At 39.5% G+C, this 18,983-nt stretch overlaps 1 protein-coding gene across 4 annotated transcripts in view; it reads right to left on the bottom strand.

The window, feature by feature from the left end:
• Positions 1-18,983, bottom strand: part of LOC122552813 (AF4/FMR2 family member 1-like) — a 167,164-nt gene that overhangs the window by 93,405 nt on the left and 54,776 nt on the right. For all 4 annotated transcript variants that reach the window (XM_043695804.2, XM_087985951.1, XM_087985945.1 and 1 more), the window contains one exon: positions 16,973-17,893. In XM_043695804.2, the coding sequence (XP_043551739.2) occupies positions 16,973-17,893 (921 nt within the window). The remainder of the gene's footprint in view (positions 1-16,972; positions 17,894-18,983) is intronic.

Genomic DNA, 18,983 nt, shown 5'->3' with positions numbered 1-18,983 from the left:
TGCACAAATTGGCTATTGTGTTTCCTACATTACAACAATGACTACCTTCAAGAGTTATTCATTAGTTGTGAAACACTTTGGCCAACCTGAAGTTCTTCCTTTACAAAAAAAGGTCCCTCCCTGCTTGTGTGGTCACAGCCTCTGGAGTGTATTTTTAAAACAAAAATCAGAAAATGCATGCAGCTCAAAGGGCACGGTTTTTCAAATGAGTGTCTGGCAACAGAGATAAAACTGATCGCTTGTTCACTACAACAATCTTTAGAATGTTTGTTAGATGATTAGCATATTTAACCAAACTTCACCCCTATAGATAAAACTATTTTCAGTCAAAAGCAAGCTTATTTCACTCCATATTCTTTGCAATTGGTTCCCAGTTTAGAGGAATACAGTTCAATCTCAGTAATTGCAAACATAGAAAAATCCAATCAATGCAAGTGTTTTATACAACACAATGTAGCAGTCGCTAGCATTTGCAAAATTTCAGAATAGCCATAAAACTTTGGAGACTTGGTGAGTTCATTAATCTGTAAAAAAAAAAAAAAGGGCTTGTTTTGGATGCATATGTTCGCTCCTTGTAGAGGTGGTCTCATGCCATAGGGATAGCATCCCCATCTTTGAGCCGGAAAATCCGAGTTCAAGTTCCCTCCAAGCTTTTAAGGAAGTATTCATGATGCATTTCATTAGTCTGAGCCTGTAAATTCTAACACTTGCCCCAATAATCGCCAAAAAAATGGGATTTGGTATGGTGATGGAGGGAGAGAAGGAAGGAAGAGTGCATCTGAAGACATACAAAGTTGATTCCTTCCAGAAAGTACTGAAATAATTCTAGCACATTCCTCCAAAAGTAGCTGACACTGCAAATCTATGGAGAGCTGGAGGCTATTCATTGGCCTCAAAACTATGACCAAAATTAGTGAGGTAAAGCTACATCTCGTTTAACTTTATTTTAAAAGCATGTGTTTTACAAGGTCAAATTATAATTGACATAAGTAGAACTGTGGCAAGTCTACACAGTTCACTCATTGTTTCTCTACATCTACAACAAAAGATCTATTTACGTTGGTGGCTTGAAAGTAGCTTGAAGAGTTTCAGGATTAAATATACATATCTAAACGTTTCCACAAAATTATAGTCAGAAATGCAGTAGAATTTTCTAAATTCCAGTGACAAAGATTTATACAAAAAGGCCTCCTGCTCATCTCATAATAATTTGTATCACCGAGTCCAAAAATAATCTCCTTTGATTGCAGTTGCTCACTGAGTCACAGAAGGGTCAGTTAGACAGATCATTCTTGTCAGCATCTGCAGATTTATAAAATGGCAGCAAAAGCAGAGTGCTGCACGACTAGCATCAAATGCGGCCAAAGTCAATGTCAATTAAATACAAAAACTGGAAATGGCAACAGCCTTGGGATATGCGGGTTTAGACAGTGGATTATCTCATGTAAGAAAACGTCAACTGTTCTGTTTCAAAAGGAAGGGAAAAAGTACATAGTCTTGACAGAACAAAAAGAAAGGGGTCAAAGTCACACACCCAGAGGATAAATAAAAAAAAGGAACAGAAAAGGACAGTCTGAATGATGAGATTAGATGAGTTACTGTTTTCATAATGAATGCCTTCAATCAATCCAAAATTTTAATCAACAGAATCTAAACTACAACAGATTGTTTGAAAGAAGTTTTATTCCTTCATTATCAAGGATTTATGAGGGGAAATGCACATTTTGGCTTGGTTCTTGCTCGCTATCAGGACAGCATCTACAATTTAGAATGAATAAATCTTTTAGAAGCTATAATGTGATCAACTTTGAGATTCTCTTGACAATTTCTACCAATAGAAAAATTAAAGTTTCAATGAAGTAAAATTCAGTAGAGCTAGAAAAAAACATAATGGCCTGCTGTCAGACAAAATCAGGCAAGTCAACATTTAAAACTATAAAAACTATTTGGTAAATCTGCATGTGTACATGTACATGCTAAGAAGCAAACGATTAAGCAAATAAAAGGCTCCAAAATGAACAGAGAATTAAACTGGAATGGATATTTTAGACTAAAAGGCATACTACAGAGTCTACTGGGAAAATGGGATGGACAAAAAGTTTGCAAAGAGTACAACAATATTTCGAAATTGTTTTCATTACATGGCGCGAAATACAAATATCAAGTGAGATAAGAAAGCTTTTTAAGTGCGCATAGGGAGGAAGTTAGATTTCTTTAAAACGTTACTGGAATAACTGAAGATGAATATAACTAAAAAGACTCAACAATTACGTTCCATAAGTGGTGTGTAACAGAAAGGAAAAGTACCAATTCGGTGTTTGATTAACCGATTGGGACAAATACAATGAAATCTTTGGAAATTAGAGAGGAGGATACAGTAGATAAGTTAGGATTGAAGTGTGACATACATTTTCTCTGGGTCAATGTACATCTTAGACTATTGAAAGAGATGAGGAGTGAGTCTGCCAAGCATAGCTAATAGTAATAATTGAGATTCATTGTGTACTAGAGATACCACAAAATCAAAAGCCAGTAAAATGTAGTACAGGTCGTTCTGCTATAACATGTGTTTTGTTATTGTGAATTCGCTATAACACAATAGACAAATTGGGAACATCTTCTTTAACACTGACTTTTAAAGGTTTTATTGGTTATAAGAAGATTCTGGTCCCATTAATTTAAATGGTGCTGCTATAATGTGATTTTCTTATAACACTGGATTGCACGAGAACAGAACAACCGCATTATAGCAAAACTGACTGTACCATTATTTAAAACAGAACAAATAAAAGTACAAGTATCTACAGACCCATTAACCTTACTTCAGACGAGTAAAAACTGTACTAAGTGTCTGCATTAAGGGGCAGGTTGGAAATGCATCAAGTGGAAACAGATGATTTGGGTTTAGGAGCAAAAGGATACTATTCAATTTTGCCTCCATTTAAAGAGGTGAAGAATACAATAGTTACTGGATTCCTCATAAAATCATTTACTTATACTTTATTAAAGTTCTGTACTAACCAACCTAAAATGCAGCCATATCCAGGGAAGAATTCAAGACAGAAGAATTTGGAAAAAACACAGACAACTTACGAATAGCTAATCAGAGCATTGCTGAACAATTTCCAAGAGTTAGAATAGCAACTTTTTTTTATTTCTATAAAGTTATGTAGATACAGAAAATAAGGCTTTTAAAAATCTACAGACATCGATAATATAAGAACTCCAAGGATAGAAGATATAATTAAACTCCTGAAGAAGGGTCTACATCGGTTAGTTAGGTAGATAAACACCAACAAGTAATACCAAGTACAAAATATTACTTACTGAACAAACAACAACCCGTGGCAGAATAAAGGGAATGAAAGTTAGCGTGTTATTTTGGGAGGTTAACCTTACAATCTTTGACAGGAAATGGTATGAGGAAATTCTGGGGACATAAAGCATTTAGAACCACAGATGTGATGAAACCAGAATGTCAAGCCAAGGGCAATCAGGATAGTAAAACAAAAAGAAAAAAAACAAAACCGTGAACTTACCGTACTGCGGAGTTTAGAGCACATTATTCTCAACTGGCAACCTAAATTTAGAATTTCTACCAGTTACAACATTCAGGACAATTTCTTTTCCGTGTCTGTGTCAAATTTGACAGTGGCCACACGGAAGTTTGCTGACAAGTTGATAATCTTCAAAAAGATTTCAGAATTTTAGGATAAAGTCACTGATCATGCTGTGAAGATTCATTTTATTATTTGGAAACTTGGGCTCTAAAATTGGCGAGTGACGTATGTCTTCGAGTGTGCTTTGTGGTTCTACATTGTGCATGAGAGACGGACAATTTTAAATTCATTTTCAAGGCCTGAAATTAATCACGGGTTGTCAAAAGGTTTGTTGATGCATGCATTTCTCAGGAAGGCAAGTAGCCTTCGAGTGAGCTGGAGGTATTCAGTTCAGTGAATTGATAACATAAGTGAATTATTGAGTCCGCCAAGCTTTCTCCACAATTCTAGATCCTGGATAATCAGCTCCCCAGTGCCATTTTCCCTGCATTATCTCCACATCCTCCAAAATGTTGTAGATTTCTGGAGACCAATCAATTTCTCTTTGGAACATGCTCAAAGATTCAGGTAGGGAACTCCAAAGATTCACCATCCTGACTGAAGACATTCCTCATCTCAGAGTGAAATGACCATACCCCTTATTGTCAAAGTCAGAGCTGGGTAAAAAGTCCTGAATGGCTTAGAAGAAAACTCTGGAAACATTTAAGAGTTGGTAAGAAGAAACCAATTACAGCCATGCCACCTGAACAAAAAAACTTTTAAAGTGGAGACAAAGTGACGGTTCACTGAAGTAAGTGTATCTGTAAGATTGTTGAGGGGGAAAAAAGGGTTGAATCTTTATTTCTGATATCTGTAAAGGGACAATTTCAAATAACTATTGTAAGCTGCCGTAGTGAGTGTGTTTATTCCTTTTGTACAAAAACCTTTCCCTTTTAAAAATACATTGATACATACATGAATATGCCGCATGACTAACAACAGTAAAAGAGTCACAAAAACAAAGCTTATGATCTATCAAATTAGGTTTCCCTCCAAGACTGGATGTGCCCAACATTACCATGAGGTGGGACAATAACAGCGTTAGATGGGATATGGATCAGATCGAGTGTCACAGACTCCTCTCCACTTGTGCATTCAGATTAGACCAAAAAACTTTACACTCCAAACTTTGTACTTGCCCTGGCGAATATAGTTCAATTTTTGTAAAATCCACTCATAGGGGGACAGTCAGGAATCAGTTCTGCAGCTCTGCTGAAATGTAATTGGTTTACCACCACAACTTTTTGAAATCTGTAGCATCTGCATTTTTTAAAAAACTAAACTCCATGCATATCTGCATAAGGGGAGATGATTTTGAATTGATTTTATTCCCTCCCTCCAATTCTCTATGGAGGATCATTACACCACATTTTCCAGTCAGACTGGAAGGGTTAGCAAGAAAGTTTAATAATAAGGTTAATAATTCTGAAAAGGTTAATGTCAGAAACTAAAATCAGCACCAATTCTTAAGGTGTCATCAGCAGTTGGTTGGAGAAACATAGGAGGGCTAAAAAACTTAGTATCTTGGGGGATCTACGAATGGCGGCGATCCGAGAAGATCACACTGCAGAGCTTCGCATCGCAGCAGGAGCAGGATGGTCCTTTAACCCACCCAATCCAGGTCATCAGGATTTCTTGGGGCATTGGAAAGATTGTGGAGCCCCAAGAAACATTTAAAAATTGACTTACCTGTATTTTCAGCTGTCCAGAAATGCCTAGAAACGGAGGAGGAGCATCTGAGGCCGGGCCTGCAGCTCAGCCTGCAGCAGCCCTGGAGCCGATTACTCTCCAGGACCTGGTGAACCAGCTCTCGAAATCTTGCGAGATGTTGGGGAAACAGATTGAAGAGAAGCTGGCTCCAGTCTCTCTCATGCGGCATAAGCATGAGCAGCAGCTGGGAGACTTGGAGAAGACGAACTGAGGTGGAGCACAGGGTCACAGCGGTGGAAGCTGATGCCAGTTCATTCAAGGAAGAGATCCAAGCCCTGAAGACGCTGGTTTGTAATTTGCGTGACCAAGTGGATGATCTTGAAAACAGGGGCAGGAGAAAAAACATTCGGGTCATCGGTCTGCCCGAGGGTAAGGAAGATGAGTGGCCTGCGGAATTTGTTGAAGATTGGCTTCCGAAATTCCTTGACTTGGAGACTGGCATGAGAGGATTGATGATAAAGGGGGCTCACCGGGTTGCAGCACGGAGGTCGGGTCTGGGTCAACGCCATCGTCCTTTCCTGGGACGGTTCCATCATTACCGACATAAGGAGAGAGTCATGGAGGCTTCCAGACTCCAGGGGAAGGATCCAAAGGCCCTAATTTACGAGAGGTCTAAGATCATGTTTTTTCAGGACTTTTCAGCGGCGGTGATCCAGAAACGAAAATCGTATGATGGTGTCAAGAGAAGACTGAAGGAGCTTGGGATTCAGTACTCCCTGAGATATCCGGCAGTGCTTCGGATCACCTTAGATGGATCCATGCATCTCTTTGACACATCGGAGAAGGCAAGAGACTTTGTGGACAAACTAACCTAAGTTAAACAATAGTATGTATAAATATTGTTGCTTGGGTATGCGTTTATCATTCTGTAAAAGAAATGGAGGAAATCCGGTTGGAGCTTTGTTTTTCCCCTTTTTTTTTAACCTCTACTGATAATAGTTTGGTTCAAACTATATCTGGCGGTGGTTAAGATGTACATTTTAAATTTCTAAGTTAGGACATACCAAAGGATGGGTGGGGTATTTATTCCCCTTTTTTTTAATATAAAAGAATGTTTTTATTCATATTGATATTCTATGGGGTATTTATTCTTTTTAGCTTGTGCTTGCGATGCGGCTCTAGCTGGGAGAAGTGAAGGTGGTTGAGATGGTTAGATGCCTATTTATGGGCAGTTCGGGACGGGTAGTTGCTCCCTCCAGGCAGGGGGTGAGTTCCCCTACTCAGCGCTATTGGCACTTTATATGTTGGTTTGTTTGCTGGTTTTTGTTGTTTTTTATTTTTAATAATTTTGTATGTTTGTTAAATGTAGTGGTTTTAGTTTATGTAGTTTTTATATTTGGTGGACTGTGCAACACTAAGGCTCAGCAATTTGTGGTTCGGGTTCCTCCTCTCTGGAATTTAAATGTAATTGCAGAAGATTATGGCTAATAATTTGATTAAATGGTGTACCTGGAATATCAAGGGAAGTCACTCACCAATTAAGAGGAAGAAGGTACTCGAGTCTTAGAAAGGAGAAGGTGGATATTGCTTTGTTACAGGAGACAGATTTGGATGACAAGCAGCATCTAAAATTACAGCAGAATGGCTTTGACCGAGTTTATTTTTCATCATTTAATACCAGAAGTAGGGGAGTGGCTATATTGGTAAGGAAAAAAATCTCTCATTTAAATTGTTGGAATGCGTTAAAGACACGTACGGGAGGTTTGTAATTGTTAAAGCTTTGATAAATGGGGAAGAATATGGCATCTTAAATGTTTATTGTCCCCCAGCTCATCCTCTTAAATTCTTGGTAGATGCTTTTTCTAAACTGTTAAGTCTCAAGTCTCGGCACATCATTATAGGGGGAGATTTTAACTGCCTCATGGACCCCACAGTAGACAGGTTGCCTAAAGGTCCCTCGATACCCTCTGCATAAACTAAACAGTTATTGGATTTGTATGGAGAAATTAGGATTAGTGGACGTCTGGAGGTGTCTCCACCCTACGGTAGGGATTTCATGTTTTTCTCCAATCCGCACAGATGTCACACGAGGATTGATTTTTTTTCTGACCCCTGCGGTAACCCTGGATCTGGTGGCATCCTGTACGATTGGTAATATTGCTATCTCTGATCATGCTCCAGTGTACCTCATGGTTAAAATTAAGGATGTTACAGTGGATTCAAGGTACTGGCGAATGAACCCTTTTATTCTCGTTTGTGGAGTATTCGGAGCAGGTTTGTGGAGTATTTCTCTAGGGAATTTCGGGCATTCCTAGACATCAACATAGGCTCGGTTGATAGCTCATTTGTTCTCTGGGAAACTGCCAAATCTTATGCCAGAGGGTTAGTTATTTCATATTCCACAAGTAGGAAGCAGCAGAAGGGTGAGCAGCAACATCTCCTTGAAGCACGGTCGAAGGCAGCCGAGAAGGCCTAATTTGACAGACCCTCATTGGTCAAACTACAGAGGATTACGGCACTGCGGTCTGCACTAAATTCCGTGCTCACGCAGACAGCAAAGAAGGAGCTGGTTTTTGCAAAGCAAAGGTTATATGAGCATGGTGACGAGCCAGGCAAATACTTAGCATACCTTGCCAGAAAGAGAAGTGCCCCACAAACCATTACAGCGATTAGGGAAGGGTCTGGGAACCTAACATGTGATTCTAAAAAGATTAATGTGGCATTCCAGAGATTCTACTCTAAATTATATCAGTCTGAGAATTGTGAGGAGGGGCAGACCAAAATGGAATCCTTTTTTTAAGAGATCCGAAGCTCCCAGGTGTGACTCCCGAACAACAGTCCTTTCTCAATGCCCCATTATCAGAGCAAGAAGTGCAGGAAGCTGTGAGGCAGCTTCAGAGTGGAAAGGCGCAGCTTCAAAGTGGAAAGACAGCCGGTCCTGATGGACTTCCCAGTGAATTATAAAAGGAATTTATAAGTATACTGTCAGGCCCGATGCTGAATATGTTTAATGATTCATACACTCATGATTGTCTCCCACCATCTCTGAGAGAGGCCAATATTTCACTTATCCTTAAAAAAAGGGAAGGATCCGGAAGACTATGCTTCATACAGCCCATCTCGCTCTTAAATGTGGACTTTAAGATCCTCTCTAAGGCTCTTGCATTAAGGCTGGAGACTGTGTTACCCTCCATTATTAAAGAGGATCAGACGGGCTTCATAAAGGGTCACAGATCCTCCAATAACGTTAGGAGGCTGCTTAATGTAATTCAAGCATGCCAACAGCAGTCAATACAGGGATTGGTAATTTCTTTAGATACAGAGAAGACATTTGACCGAGTTGAGTGGCCGTACCTTTTCTATACTCTAGACCGGTTTGGTCTGGGCGAAGTTTTCATTAGATTGGGTAAAGGTTCTCTACAGTGTACCTCTCGCTGCGATCATTACCAACGGGGTACGATCAAGCAATTTTAATATTTCTAAGGGCAGCCGGCAGGGCTGTCCCCTTTCACCATTACTTTTTACGTTGGTGATTGAACCGTTGGCAGAGGCCATTCGTGGGGATCTCAATATATCAGTTCCAGAAGTGGGGTCAAAATTACATAAGATCTCGCTGTATGCAGATGATATTCTAATTTTCTTGACAAATCCAGCAGTTTCAGTGCCTTGCCTGATACAATGCATTCACACGTTTGGCACTTTTTCAGGGTATAAAGATTAATTTTGCTAAATCAGAGGCTATGCCTATGGATGGTCTTACGAAAGAGTTGGCTCTTGAGTGACTATAGATTCCCATTTAGGTGGTCAACGGGGGGGGGGGGGGGGGGGGGGTGTATTTGGGCATATTCATTACTCCAGTTCTGGATTGGCTGTTCAAAGCCAATTTTACTCAATTATTTGAAAAAATTCAACAAGATCTCCAAAGATGGGAGGCACTTCCAGTCTCATGGTTGGGTCGGATAGCGCTTATTAAGATGAATATTCTCCCTCGTTTGCTATACCCTATACAGATGCTCCCCCTGATTTTCAATAAACAAACACTCAGGAGACTGAACAGTTGGTTCAGCTCCTTTATCTGGCACCGTAAACGGCCCCTCATTAAATTAGCCAAACTGCAGTTGCCTCACAGATTGGGGGGAGTAGACCTTCGGGACAATAAAAATTACCAATTAAGCTCGCTCTTGACCTACGTAAGTGATTGGGTTTGTGGGGACCCTCTTTCAATATGGCTAGATATCGAAGTCTCCCAGGCAAGGTGCCCCCTTACCAGTTTGCTGTTTTTGGACAAGGTGAGGACAGTTAGGGAATATTGCCATAACCCAATAGTCATCAATACTGTTAAAGCCTGGAGGGCAATTTGGCAGAGGGAAGGTAATATTGGCAAAACATCTTTGTTTACACCTTTAGTGGGTATGCCGAGTTTTTAACCAGGTATGATAGATTCAGGATTTAAACGTTGGGCAGCTAGGGGTATATCTTGCACGGGTGATTTATTTGAGGGAGATGTAATGATGTCCTTTGATCAGTTAGTACGGAAGTACGAGTTACCTAATAGAGACCTCTTTCGTTTTTTTCAAGTTAGGGATTTTATTCAAAAAAGGACCATACTTTTGACTGATCCCTACAAATCTGACACAGAAAGAGGGGTACTAAGGGCTAAGAGTACACTCTCTGTCAGTACTCTATCTCACCAATTGGGGTGTGCCACCTCAGATGAGTCTGATCGACTCTACAAGATGTGGGAAAGAGAGCTGGGTGTTGAAATTTCTTCAGAGGCATGGGAGGATATTTGGGAGAATGCAAGGAAGATATCAATTTGCAATAGGACCCATGCTTTACAGTTGAAGATTCTCCACAGGGTCCACTTAGCCCCAGACCATTTGTCAAAATTTAAACCAGGGGTATCTTCAGCATGTCCCAAGTGCAAGGTCTGTACACGTACTCTTACCCATTGTCTTTGATCTTGTGACAGGCTTCAAACATATTGGAGCGCTGTGGTGGGTGCAATGGAGAGGATTTTAGGTGTAGGGGTGGAGAAGGACCCCATTTCGCTCCTTTTGGGCCTACCCATTGTATTTCCTGCAGACTCGCATAAGGAAAAACTTTTCAATATTCTTACATTCTGTGCAAGGAAGAATATCTTGCTAGGTTGGATATCAGAAAGCCCCCCAGGCCTGTCAGGTTGGCAGAAGATTGTTATGCAGCATAATCCCCTGGATTTTCTCACAAATATGGTACACCACAAAACTGAGAATGTTTACAAGACATGGCAACCCTTTTTGAAATACCTGGACACAGATTTATCTGCCACGATAACAAGGGCTTTTATATAGCCGTAACGATTGTGTTTCATGAGTCCAATATCCAGGGAGGAGGAACTGTGAATGTATGAGTGTTTTGTTTGGCTGGGCTGAGTTATTACTATTTATTTGTTTGCTGTTAGGTATTTATTTGCTGTTAGGTAGTTAGTTAAATAGCTAGTTTAGGTTTTTTTAAATTTTATACTTCTCTCTATATGTTTATACATTTGTAGAAGAGGGTGGGTTGGGGATTTTTTTTTATTATTTGGGTTTAGTTTTGTACTGTTTTGAATTGCATTGTTTTGTATTTGTTGTAATATTTAAAAATCTATTTTTTCTTAATTAAAATATATTTTAAAAACTTAGTATCTTGAAGACAAAGCTTTCTAGGTCATTGCAAGATGTCTAACACCTTCATATAATGTGTACCTCATTGCTATAATGCAATAAACTACAATTTAAGATTCACCAGTGGTTTTCCTTTGCTGCTGTAAAACCTTAGTGCTTAGGCCCAGTTAAAGTTAGGGGATAGTGGCAGCATACCAACCCAACTACAAGCTGATACTGGCTGGCATCACACCACATAAAACAAAGTCAGGAGTAAAAACCTTGGTTGATCTTTCCTTCCCAAATCGTTTCAACAATTCTGACAATCTCATCCAGCATAATAGGAATCAAAACTGGAGGTATTTGGATTTTATGGCTTGACATTAGCTACACGATTATTCTTCTCCAGGTTTAATTATCTTGGCCGAGAGTGTTTACAATTCAAACATTTTTCAATAGTTTTAATGTGTTTTTGGAGGTCATGAGCTTATGAAAAATTATAAGGGACACAGCTTGTTCATTGCTTCCCCCACCACTCCCCTCCCCATCAATTTAAAAAGCTGGTTATGAATTAACAAATGAGCATACAGCTAAGAGATCACCATTTAAAAAACACAAACAGTTTATTACCATTCTTTTGAGAATCAACTGTTTGTACCCTGTTTCTTGTGAGTTTAATTCCCAAGTGTGGCTGCCAAGGTTAAGGACAGCTCTTCTGGGTGGGAGAGCAACGATCCAACTGTTGTGGTCCACATAGGTTCCAATGACATAGACAGGATTAGGAAAAAAGGTTCTAATGAGACATTATGAGCATATTAGGTCAATTTAGAAAAGCAGAACCACAAGGGCTATAATCTCAGGATTACTATCAGAGTAACTTGCAAATTGGCAATGAGTAAGCAAGATTACAGGGGTAAATGTGTGACTCAAAAGTTCGATGTGGGAGAAATGGCATTGGATTCTTGGGGTACTGGCAGCAGTACTTGGGAAAGAGAGCTGTTCAACTGAGATGGGCTTTTATTTGAACCATGCTGGGACCAGTGTCCTGGCAAATTGTATAATTAGGGCTGTAGATAGGGCTTTAAGCTAATTAGTTTGGAGTGGTGGGGGGGACTTTAACTGAAGAGAACTTTTTTGTAAAAAAGTGAAATGAAACGGGAGAGCAAAATATAGAAGCAGAAGAGCGTAGCAGAAAGAAGAACCAGAGGAAGTAATAATGGCCAAAAGTCAAAGTTTAAGGGTCTGTGTCTAAATATATGTCGAGCTTGTAATACGAAAGATGTGTTGATGGCAAATAGAAATAAATGAAAAAATATGAGCGCGCAACTTGGGGCTCAAACAACAGCAATTAAAGAGAGGGGTCTGAAGGAAGTGTTCTCTACCGTAGGCTGGGAATATAGAAAAGGTGGAACATCAGTGGATGAGCAGTGGCAGACATTCAAGCAGATACTTTATAATACTCAGCAAAAAAAAAATTATTCTGGTTAAAAAGAAGGATTTGATGAGAAGGATGACTACCTGTGATTAACAAAGGCAGTCAAAAAGAGTATCAGAAACTAAAGCATAAAAAGCAGCAAAAGTAGTGGTAGACCAAAGGATCCATATTATTTTTAGGTTTTATTCGTGGATAACAAAAAAAGCAATAAAAAGAGCTTAAAAAAAGATAAAAGAAATAGCGAGAAATAAATAGAAAGCAAAAGCTTCAATGGGCATATAAAAGAGTAGCTAAAGTGAACGTGGGACCCTTGGAGGATGTAACTAGAGAACTGATAATGACAAACAGGGAAATGGCAGATAATTTAAATAATATTTTGCCTCAGCCTTCTTAGTGAAGGATACCATAATCATCCTAGACATCAGAAAAGCAAGGCATTAACGGGAGCAAAAGTCTTGGAACAGTCTCTATCACAAGGGACAAAGTATTTGGAAAATTAATAGGGTTAAAGGCAGATAAATCACCAGGACTTGATAGCCTGCATCCAAGGTTTTAAACAAAGTGACTACAAAGATGATCAAAATATTGGTTAAAAAAATTGTAGAAATTAGGGATTCTTTAGAGATAATCAACATGGCTTTATGTGTGGGAAATAGTGTCTCACTAACTTGATTGAGTGTTGTTTGAACAATGAGTTTTTTGAAGAGATGACCAAGAAGATTGTTAAAGGCAGAGTGGTAGATGTTGTCCATATGGACTTCAGCAAGGCAGTCGACAAAGTTCTGCATGGTAGATCATATGGAATCCAAGGGGAGCTAGCCAAATGAATACAAAATTGGCTTAAAAGGTAAGAGATGGGATAATGGTAGTGAAAAAGATAAATTCAATCACCCAATATATAACTAGAGAAAATTTTTATCCAATCCACTAGCTGTCTTAAGTAATCAGATTAAATTTAGCCACAATGCAGGTAGTGAGATAGAACTCTCTGTTGTCGGTCTACAATAAGACTAAACACTACATTGAGGAGCAGCACGTAGATTTTAAAATTTGAAAATTGCCATAGAGAGATTTTTGGGGGAGACAGCAGAGGCAATGATGTGGGGCAGAAAGATAAACTTTGCAAGTTATATTGGGACCATAATTAGATAGACAAGAAAGAAACAAAACGAGAACAGACCCACCTAGGTGAACAACAGTGGAAAGGAACTGGAGATGTATAGCGTGGTCAACCATGTCCAAAACTGAAGACAAGGACACACAAGGAGAGCAACCAGAAATGAGCAATAAATGTTGGCCTGGTCAGCTATGTTCAAGAATTAATTTTGTGGCAAAGGCTCAAGTCTGATGAATCATTATATATTCATAAGAGCAATTCAAACTATACGGAACAAATGCATTTCAGAAATGCATGTTAACAAAGCGAATCTGTCAAATCATACTTGCCCTACTTTAAACAAAAGGTAAATACAGCTTTTCCTTACTGAAGTATTGCTCTGCTTTCTCTCCACAGATGTTGTCAGACCTACAGAGTTTTTCCAGCAATTTCAGTTTGTGTTTCTGATTTCCAGCATCTGCAGTTCTTTGTTTTTTTTAAAAAGAAAAGGGATGTTGGGGTTGGGATGATTTTGTTTTTAAAAATTACTTTTGCAACTTCATCATAAAATGATTGGTCAACATTTGTGTCCAACAAATTTTAACGACAGTTTATACTACATTAATTCATGGGCAACAAAAGACAGCAAAAGATGCCCCTCATTGGCTTTACAGAATCCAGAGCTTTTAGGACTGGATCATAAACAACCACGGTAACCAACAAATAGCTAGGCAGGGTGCAGCTAACAAGAGTCAAAAGGAGAAGCTTCACACCAACAAAGGAAGTAGGGATGGGTTTGAAAATATCGAGATCTTATCAATACACTCAATTCAGACAGCATTACTGGTTCAAAATGAACAATCATTGTTTCTTTTTAAAAAAGAGCAAGTCCAAAGGAGAGTTTCAATAAGACTATATTCTTGAACAATAATTTTGCTTTAGGGTTTCACCATTCCATGCATCAGACCTTCCAGCAGCCACCATTGCCAAACCTTCTAAAAACAAATTTCACCATTCGCCCCAATGTATTAGGCACATTTATAGTGGGCTGAAAATGTGTTGCTGGAAAAGCGCAGCAGGTCAGGCAGCATCCAGGGAACAGGAGAATCGACGTTTCAGACATAAGCCCTTCTTCAGGAATCTCCAGCAACACATTTTCAGCTCTGATCTCCAGCATCTGCAGACCTCACTTTCTCCACATTTATAGTGGGCCACACTTCAGACATTAACATCTTACTCCTTCACTCACAATGATCACCACAAGTGATTCCCAGAACCTATTAAATTAACTTTACAAGGTTCCACCTACAAGGCTTCATGATTTCGAATTCAAGTTTGGGTAATTCACAGTGACTGCAGAGTTGTTTGAGAGAACAAGATATTCTGCTTCCTTGTGAACAGAGTTTTAATCCTTTATTGTGCAGCATACCTCAGTTTGTGAGGGTAGGAGCCGGAATATTGTTAAATTGAATGGTCATCCTGATTGCCTGAGGATTCTGTGAAATATTACAAATTAAAGTTCAAAAGGAAACCCAGCAGGTAGCTCATCATCTTTGGCTTGTAGCTGCCCAAAGACATTTGACAGTATGTTAATTTCTGAAAAATATCCCAAAAAAAAATCATACAATTATCCCATCCACAGGGTACACAAACTTTATTTTGTTCAAATGCAAACTCAGAAGCCACTGAAGTAATTTTTCTGATGATTATTAAGGCTCAATTACTTCAACATGTGGAAAACTGAAAACTTTTCCCAAACTGCTACTAATTATCTGCAAATGCTCTCCAGCCAAGTACAGCCAAGATCACAGTAAAGCCACAACTGCTTCTATCTTGTCTCAGCAATTTGCTTAGGAGGTAGCAGAATGGAAGTAATGTCACGAGACTAGTAATCCAGATCACTAGTTTCATGGACTGTGGACATGGCTTTTAATGGTGATATTTGAAGTTTTAAAAATCTGGAATTTAAATAAAAGCTAGACCAATGGTGACCACGGATTATTCCAGATGAAGGGCTTTTGCCCGAAACGTCGATTTCGAAGCTCCTTGGATGCTGCCTGAACTGCTGTGCTCTTCCAGCACCACTAATCCAGAATCTGGTTTCCAGCATCTGCAGTCATTGTTTTTACCACATAACCATGGTCAGTTGTCATAAAACCTCATCTGGTTCACTAATGTCCTTTTGGGTCTAAAATCTGCCATCTTTTCCTAGCCTGACTTACTGGCTCCAGACCCATAGATTTGCAGTTAACTCTTCACTGCCTGTTCAGACCATTTCCTGCCTCTACTGCAAGAGATCCCTTAGCGCTACTTGTAAAAATGGGTCTTGTCTGACTTCCAGGCCAACATCTTTTAAATGAGATGTTAAAACCAAAGCCCTGGAAGAAGGACATAAACATTCATAAGCGTCTACTTCTTTTGTGTGTGTCAACCATGGTTCAGTTGTTAGCAATCTCACCCAAGTCAGAAGGCTGAGTGTTCAAGCCCTGCTCCAAGACTGAATGCAAAATCAAGACCCACAGTCCTGAGGGAATACTGCACCAAGATGCCATATTTTCGATGAGATGTTAAACTGAGACCCACTTTGCTTAATCAGGTGAATGTAAACAAAGTGTTCGATAGCACTACTTGGAAGAAAAGCAATGGTTATCCCCAATGTCCAGTCAATATTTATCCTTCAGTCAACATGATCAACCAAGATTCTCTGGTCATTACCATATTGCTGTTTGTGGATCTTGAGGAAAACTGCTTTCCACTTTACAACAATAAATACATTTCAAAACATCTTGAATGCACACACTTGAGACATCTAGCAGGACTGAATGCTGGTATATTAAAGCAAATTTTTCTTTTAAAAGATTTATTCCTCTCAGCAGTATCACTACATAGGTAACTTGTTCCTTAATCTCACTGCTTATGGAACTTCGTATTGCACATATTAGATGGATGTAGCAACCAAAGAAGGAATAGTAGTACATTCCCCCAAAATACTTTGTATTGCTTAAGACACAAGAAGTGCTATACAAATGCAAGTTCTCCCCCAACACAGAATAGTACTTTTCAAAGAAGGACAAAAGATTGGAGTTCACATCGTAAAAGGAGGACCACTTAGATTGTTCTTGAAAATCCAATCACCGGACGAAATACATCAGGAAAATGTGACTATATGCAGCTTATTAAGATCAATGAACTGTTGTCAGTCACAGGTCAGAATCAGAAAACATTTCCATGATATCTGATAGAGGTATTTCAATGTGTTTTTCATTACTTCCAGTCAATAGTCTGACATGTATGATACTAGTTAGTTAACATATTGTTCATTTCCTAAAGCTGCTTTTAATTTCCAGCCTGTGTCTTAAAATAAAATATAAAGAGGAGGAATACACAATTTAATTAAACATTTTCATTTCTGATACAGGCCCACTGTTTGAATTTCAAGTCCTGCTTATGTCACTAGATCACGAATCTCTGAGCAAAATACTTCACCTCCCTATGCCAGCAATTGTGGCTACTATCAAGTTCACTGCAGAACTACACATCAGAAGAGAAATGGCAGTGCACTCACCTCGACTGGCTGAGAAGGAATTTTAAGTTTGGATAGCTTTGCTCTGGCACTTGCTTTCATTGCAGCTATATTTCCAAATGGTTCCTCAGTGTAATCCTCTGCAGGAGGCTTTAGTTCTGGGGATTTACTAGGTGCTTGGTCTTGCCCATCCATCGGTCTCACATATGCTGTAGGCTTTTGCTGTATCATGTTTGGTTTCGATGGTAGAGATGGCGGAAAAGTTTGAGATGCATGTTGGCTGGGGACTGAAACACTCAGATCAGAAGACAAGTTCTCAGGATCACCGGAGTGTACTTCTTGTTCACTTGGAGATTTTGTTGGAGGACAGTCCTTGCTGCGACTACTCTTTCTTTGTTGCAATTTGGAATTGGTAAACCCGCTGGAATGTAAGGGGGATAATGGTGTTATCGGAGACAAGGGCTGCATAAGTGAGGACAACGGTAACAGTGGTTGCAAGTGTTGCAAATGGGATAACTGGACTTTGCTGCGACTGTCCGTATCCGCTGGCTGGTCATCCCTCACTCGATGGCTATTGCAAGTTTCCTGCCCACTGTAGCAATTGTCCTTTTTTTGGCTTCGGTTTGGAAATAAGCTATAGCCCTTAGTGTTCTGACTGAGGCTTTGGCTGTTCTGTTCTATCGCTGTAGTGTTCTTATCAGAGGAGCAGACACCGGTTGAAGAAACTGCACTGCGAGGTCCCATTGATCGTGGATTGCTATTGTGAAAGGAAGGCTGTAGTGAACTATTACTCTGTTTTGCACCAAGCAAGCACTTATCTTTTTCTTGTGAAACCAAAGGAACTGCCCTCTTGGGTATACCAATGAAGTCCTGCTGACTCTTGTTACTTATCAGATCTTTCATCTCATCATAGTTGCCCAGCATATTCTGAATGCGGCTGGAAAGTTCATCCCCTTTATTGGTCTGCACAAAAACAGAAAAAATGTAGTTAAATGACTGCAACCCTAAGAGCCCAGTTATGATTCACACATATTTCTGCAGAGGCAAATATTCAAGAAAAAAAAAGTTACCCCACATGCACTAATTAGTCGTTTAAAAATGCCTGACAATTTCTGAAAAATTTGCACAAGATTTTTTTTATATATAAATGCATTCTATAATGCTTTTTTGACCAGAAAGATCAGTTCGGCCTGCAAACGAGCATGATTGGAATGGATTCTGCAACAGCACAGCAAAATAACAGTCCAGTGACTAAATTTTAAAAGTTACATTAAGCTACAAGTCTGAAAGTTGTGAGCTACAAAGAGATTAGGAAAATCCAAGAATTATTAATATTTTCAACCTGGATGCAAATTTATTTCTTTGGTCTCAGCAAGCTTAGTATCTTTGGGACCATATAGATTCACTCAAATTGCTGAAAGTGAAAGGCTGTTGGAAATTTAAATCATACAAAAACAAAACCTTCAAATGGCAGAAAAGCTAGACAAAAAAAAAATTATACAGATAACCATCCAGCTCACTAAAAACTTAGATTAGGTTGGGACAGCTCTCCCACACAGCCAGTGTTGTTTTAGAAACATTGGTGGATGGAAATGGAGGTGCAGTACATTCAAATCATGAAGCAGCGGGCACAGCTGATGAGGCGAGGGACCTGCCAAACTCAACCACTACACTTCAGCTCTGCAAGATCTGTGACTTGGACAAAACTGGCCGGATTCACGACCCAGTCAGCAGCTGGTAACAAGAATTGGGAGACAGGCTTCTCCCGCAGGACAAGTCTCCAAAATTTAAAGAAGTGGAATGCTTTGGAGGAGGACTGCATCGAAGCTGGTAGCAAGGGAAACCCAGAAGAGTCTTCTTACTCTTCCTGGCTCACATTAAGACAGGTACAGACATTTAAAAAGAAGGACTGTCCTACCTGGACCTCTCAGTCACTGCTCTCCTGCTCAGGATTCCAATTGAAATTGCATAGGAGGTCCTGATGACCAAATTAGAGCTCCCACCTGCAAATATAGAGAGCTGCTCTACGAGCTTTGGGTGGAAGCACTGTTCA

This window comes from Chiloscyllium plagiosum, unplaced genomic scaffold (assembly GCF_037043375.1).
Source record: "Chiloscyllium plagiosum isolate Xiang-an unplaced genomic scaffold, Cpla_swu_hap1 HiC_scaffold_1, whole genome shotgun sequence".
NCBI lineage: Eukaryota > Metazoa > Chordata > Chondrichthyes > Orectolobiformes > Hemiscylliidae > Chiloscyllium > Chiloscyllium plagiosum.
The sequence above is the reverse complement of the archived record's forward strand: the minus strand, read 5'-3'. Positions and strand labels throughout refer to the sequence as shown.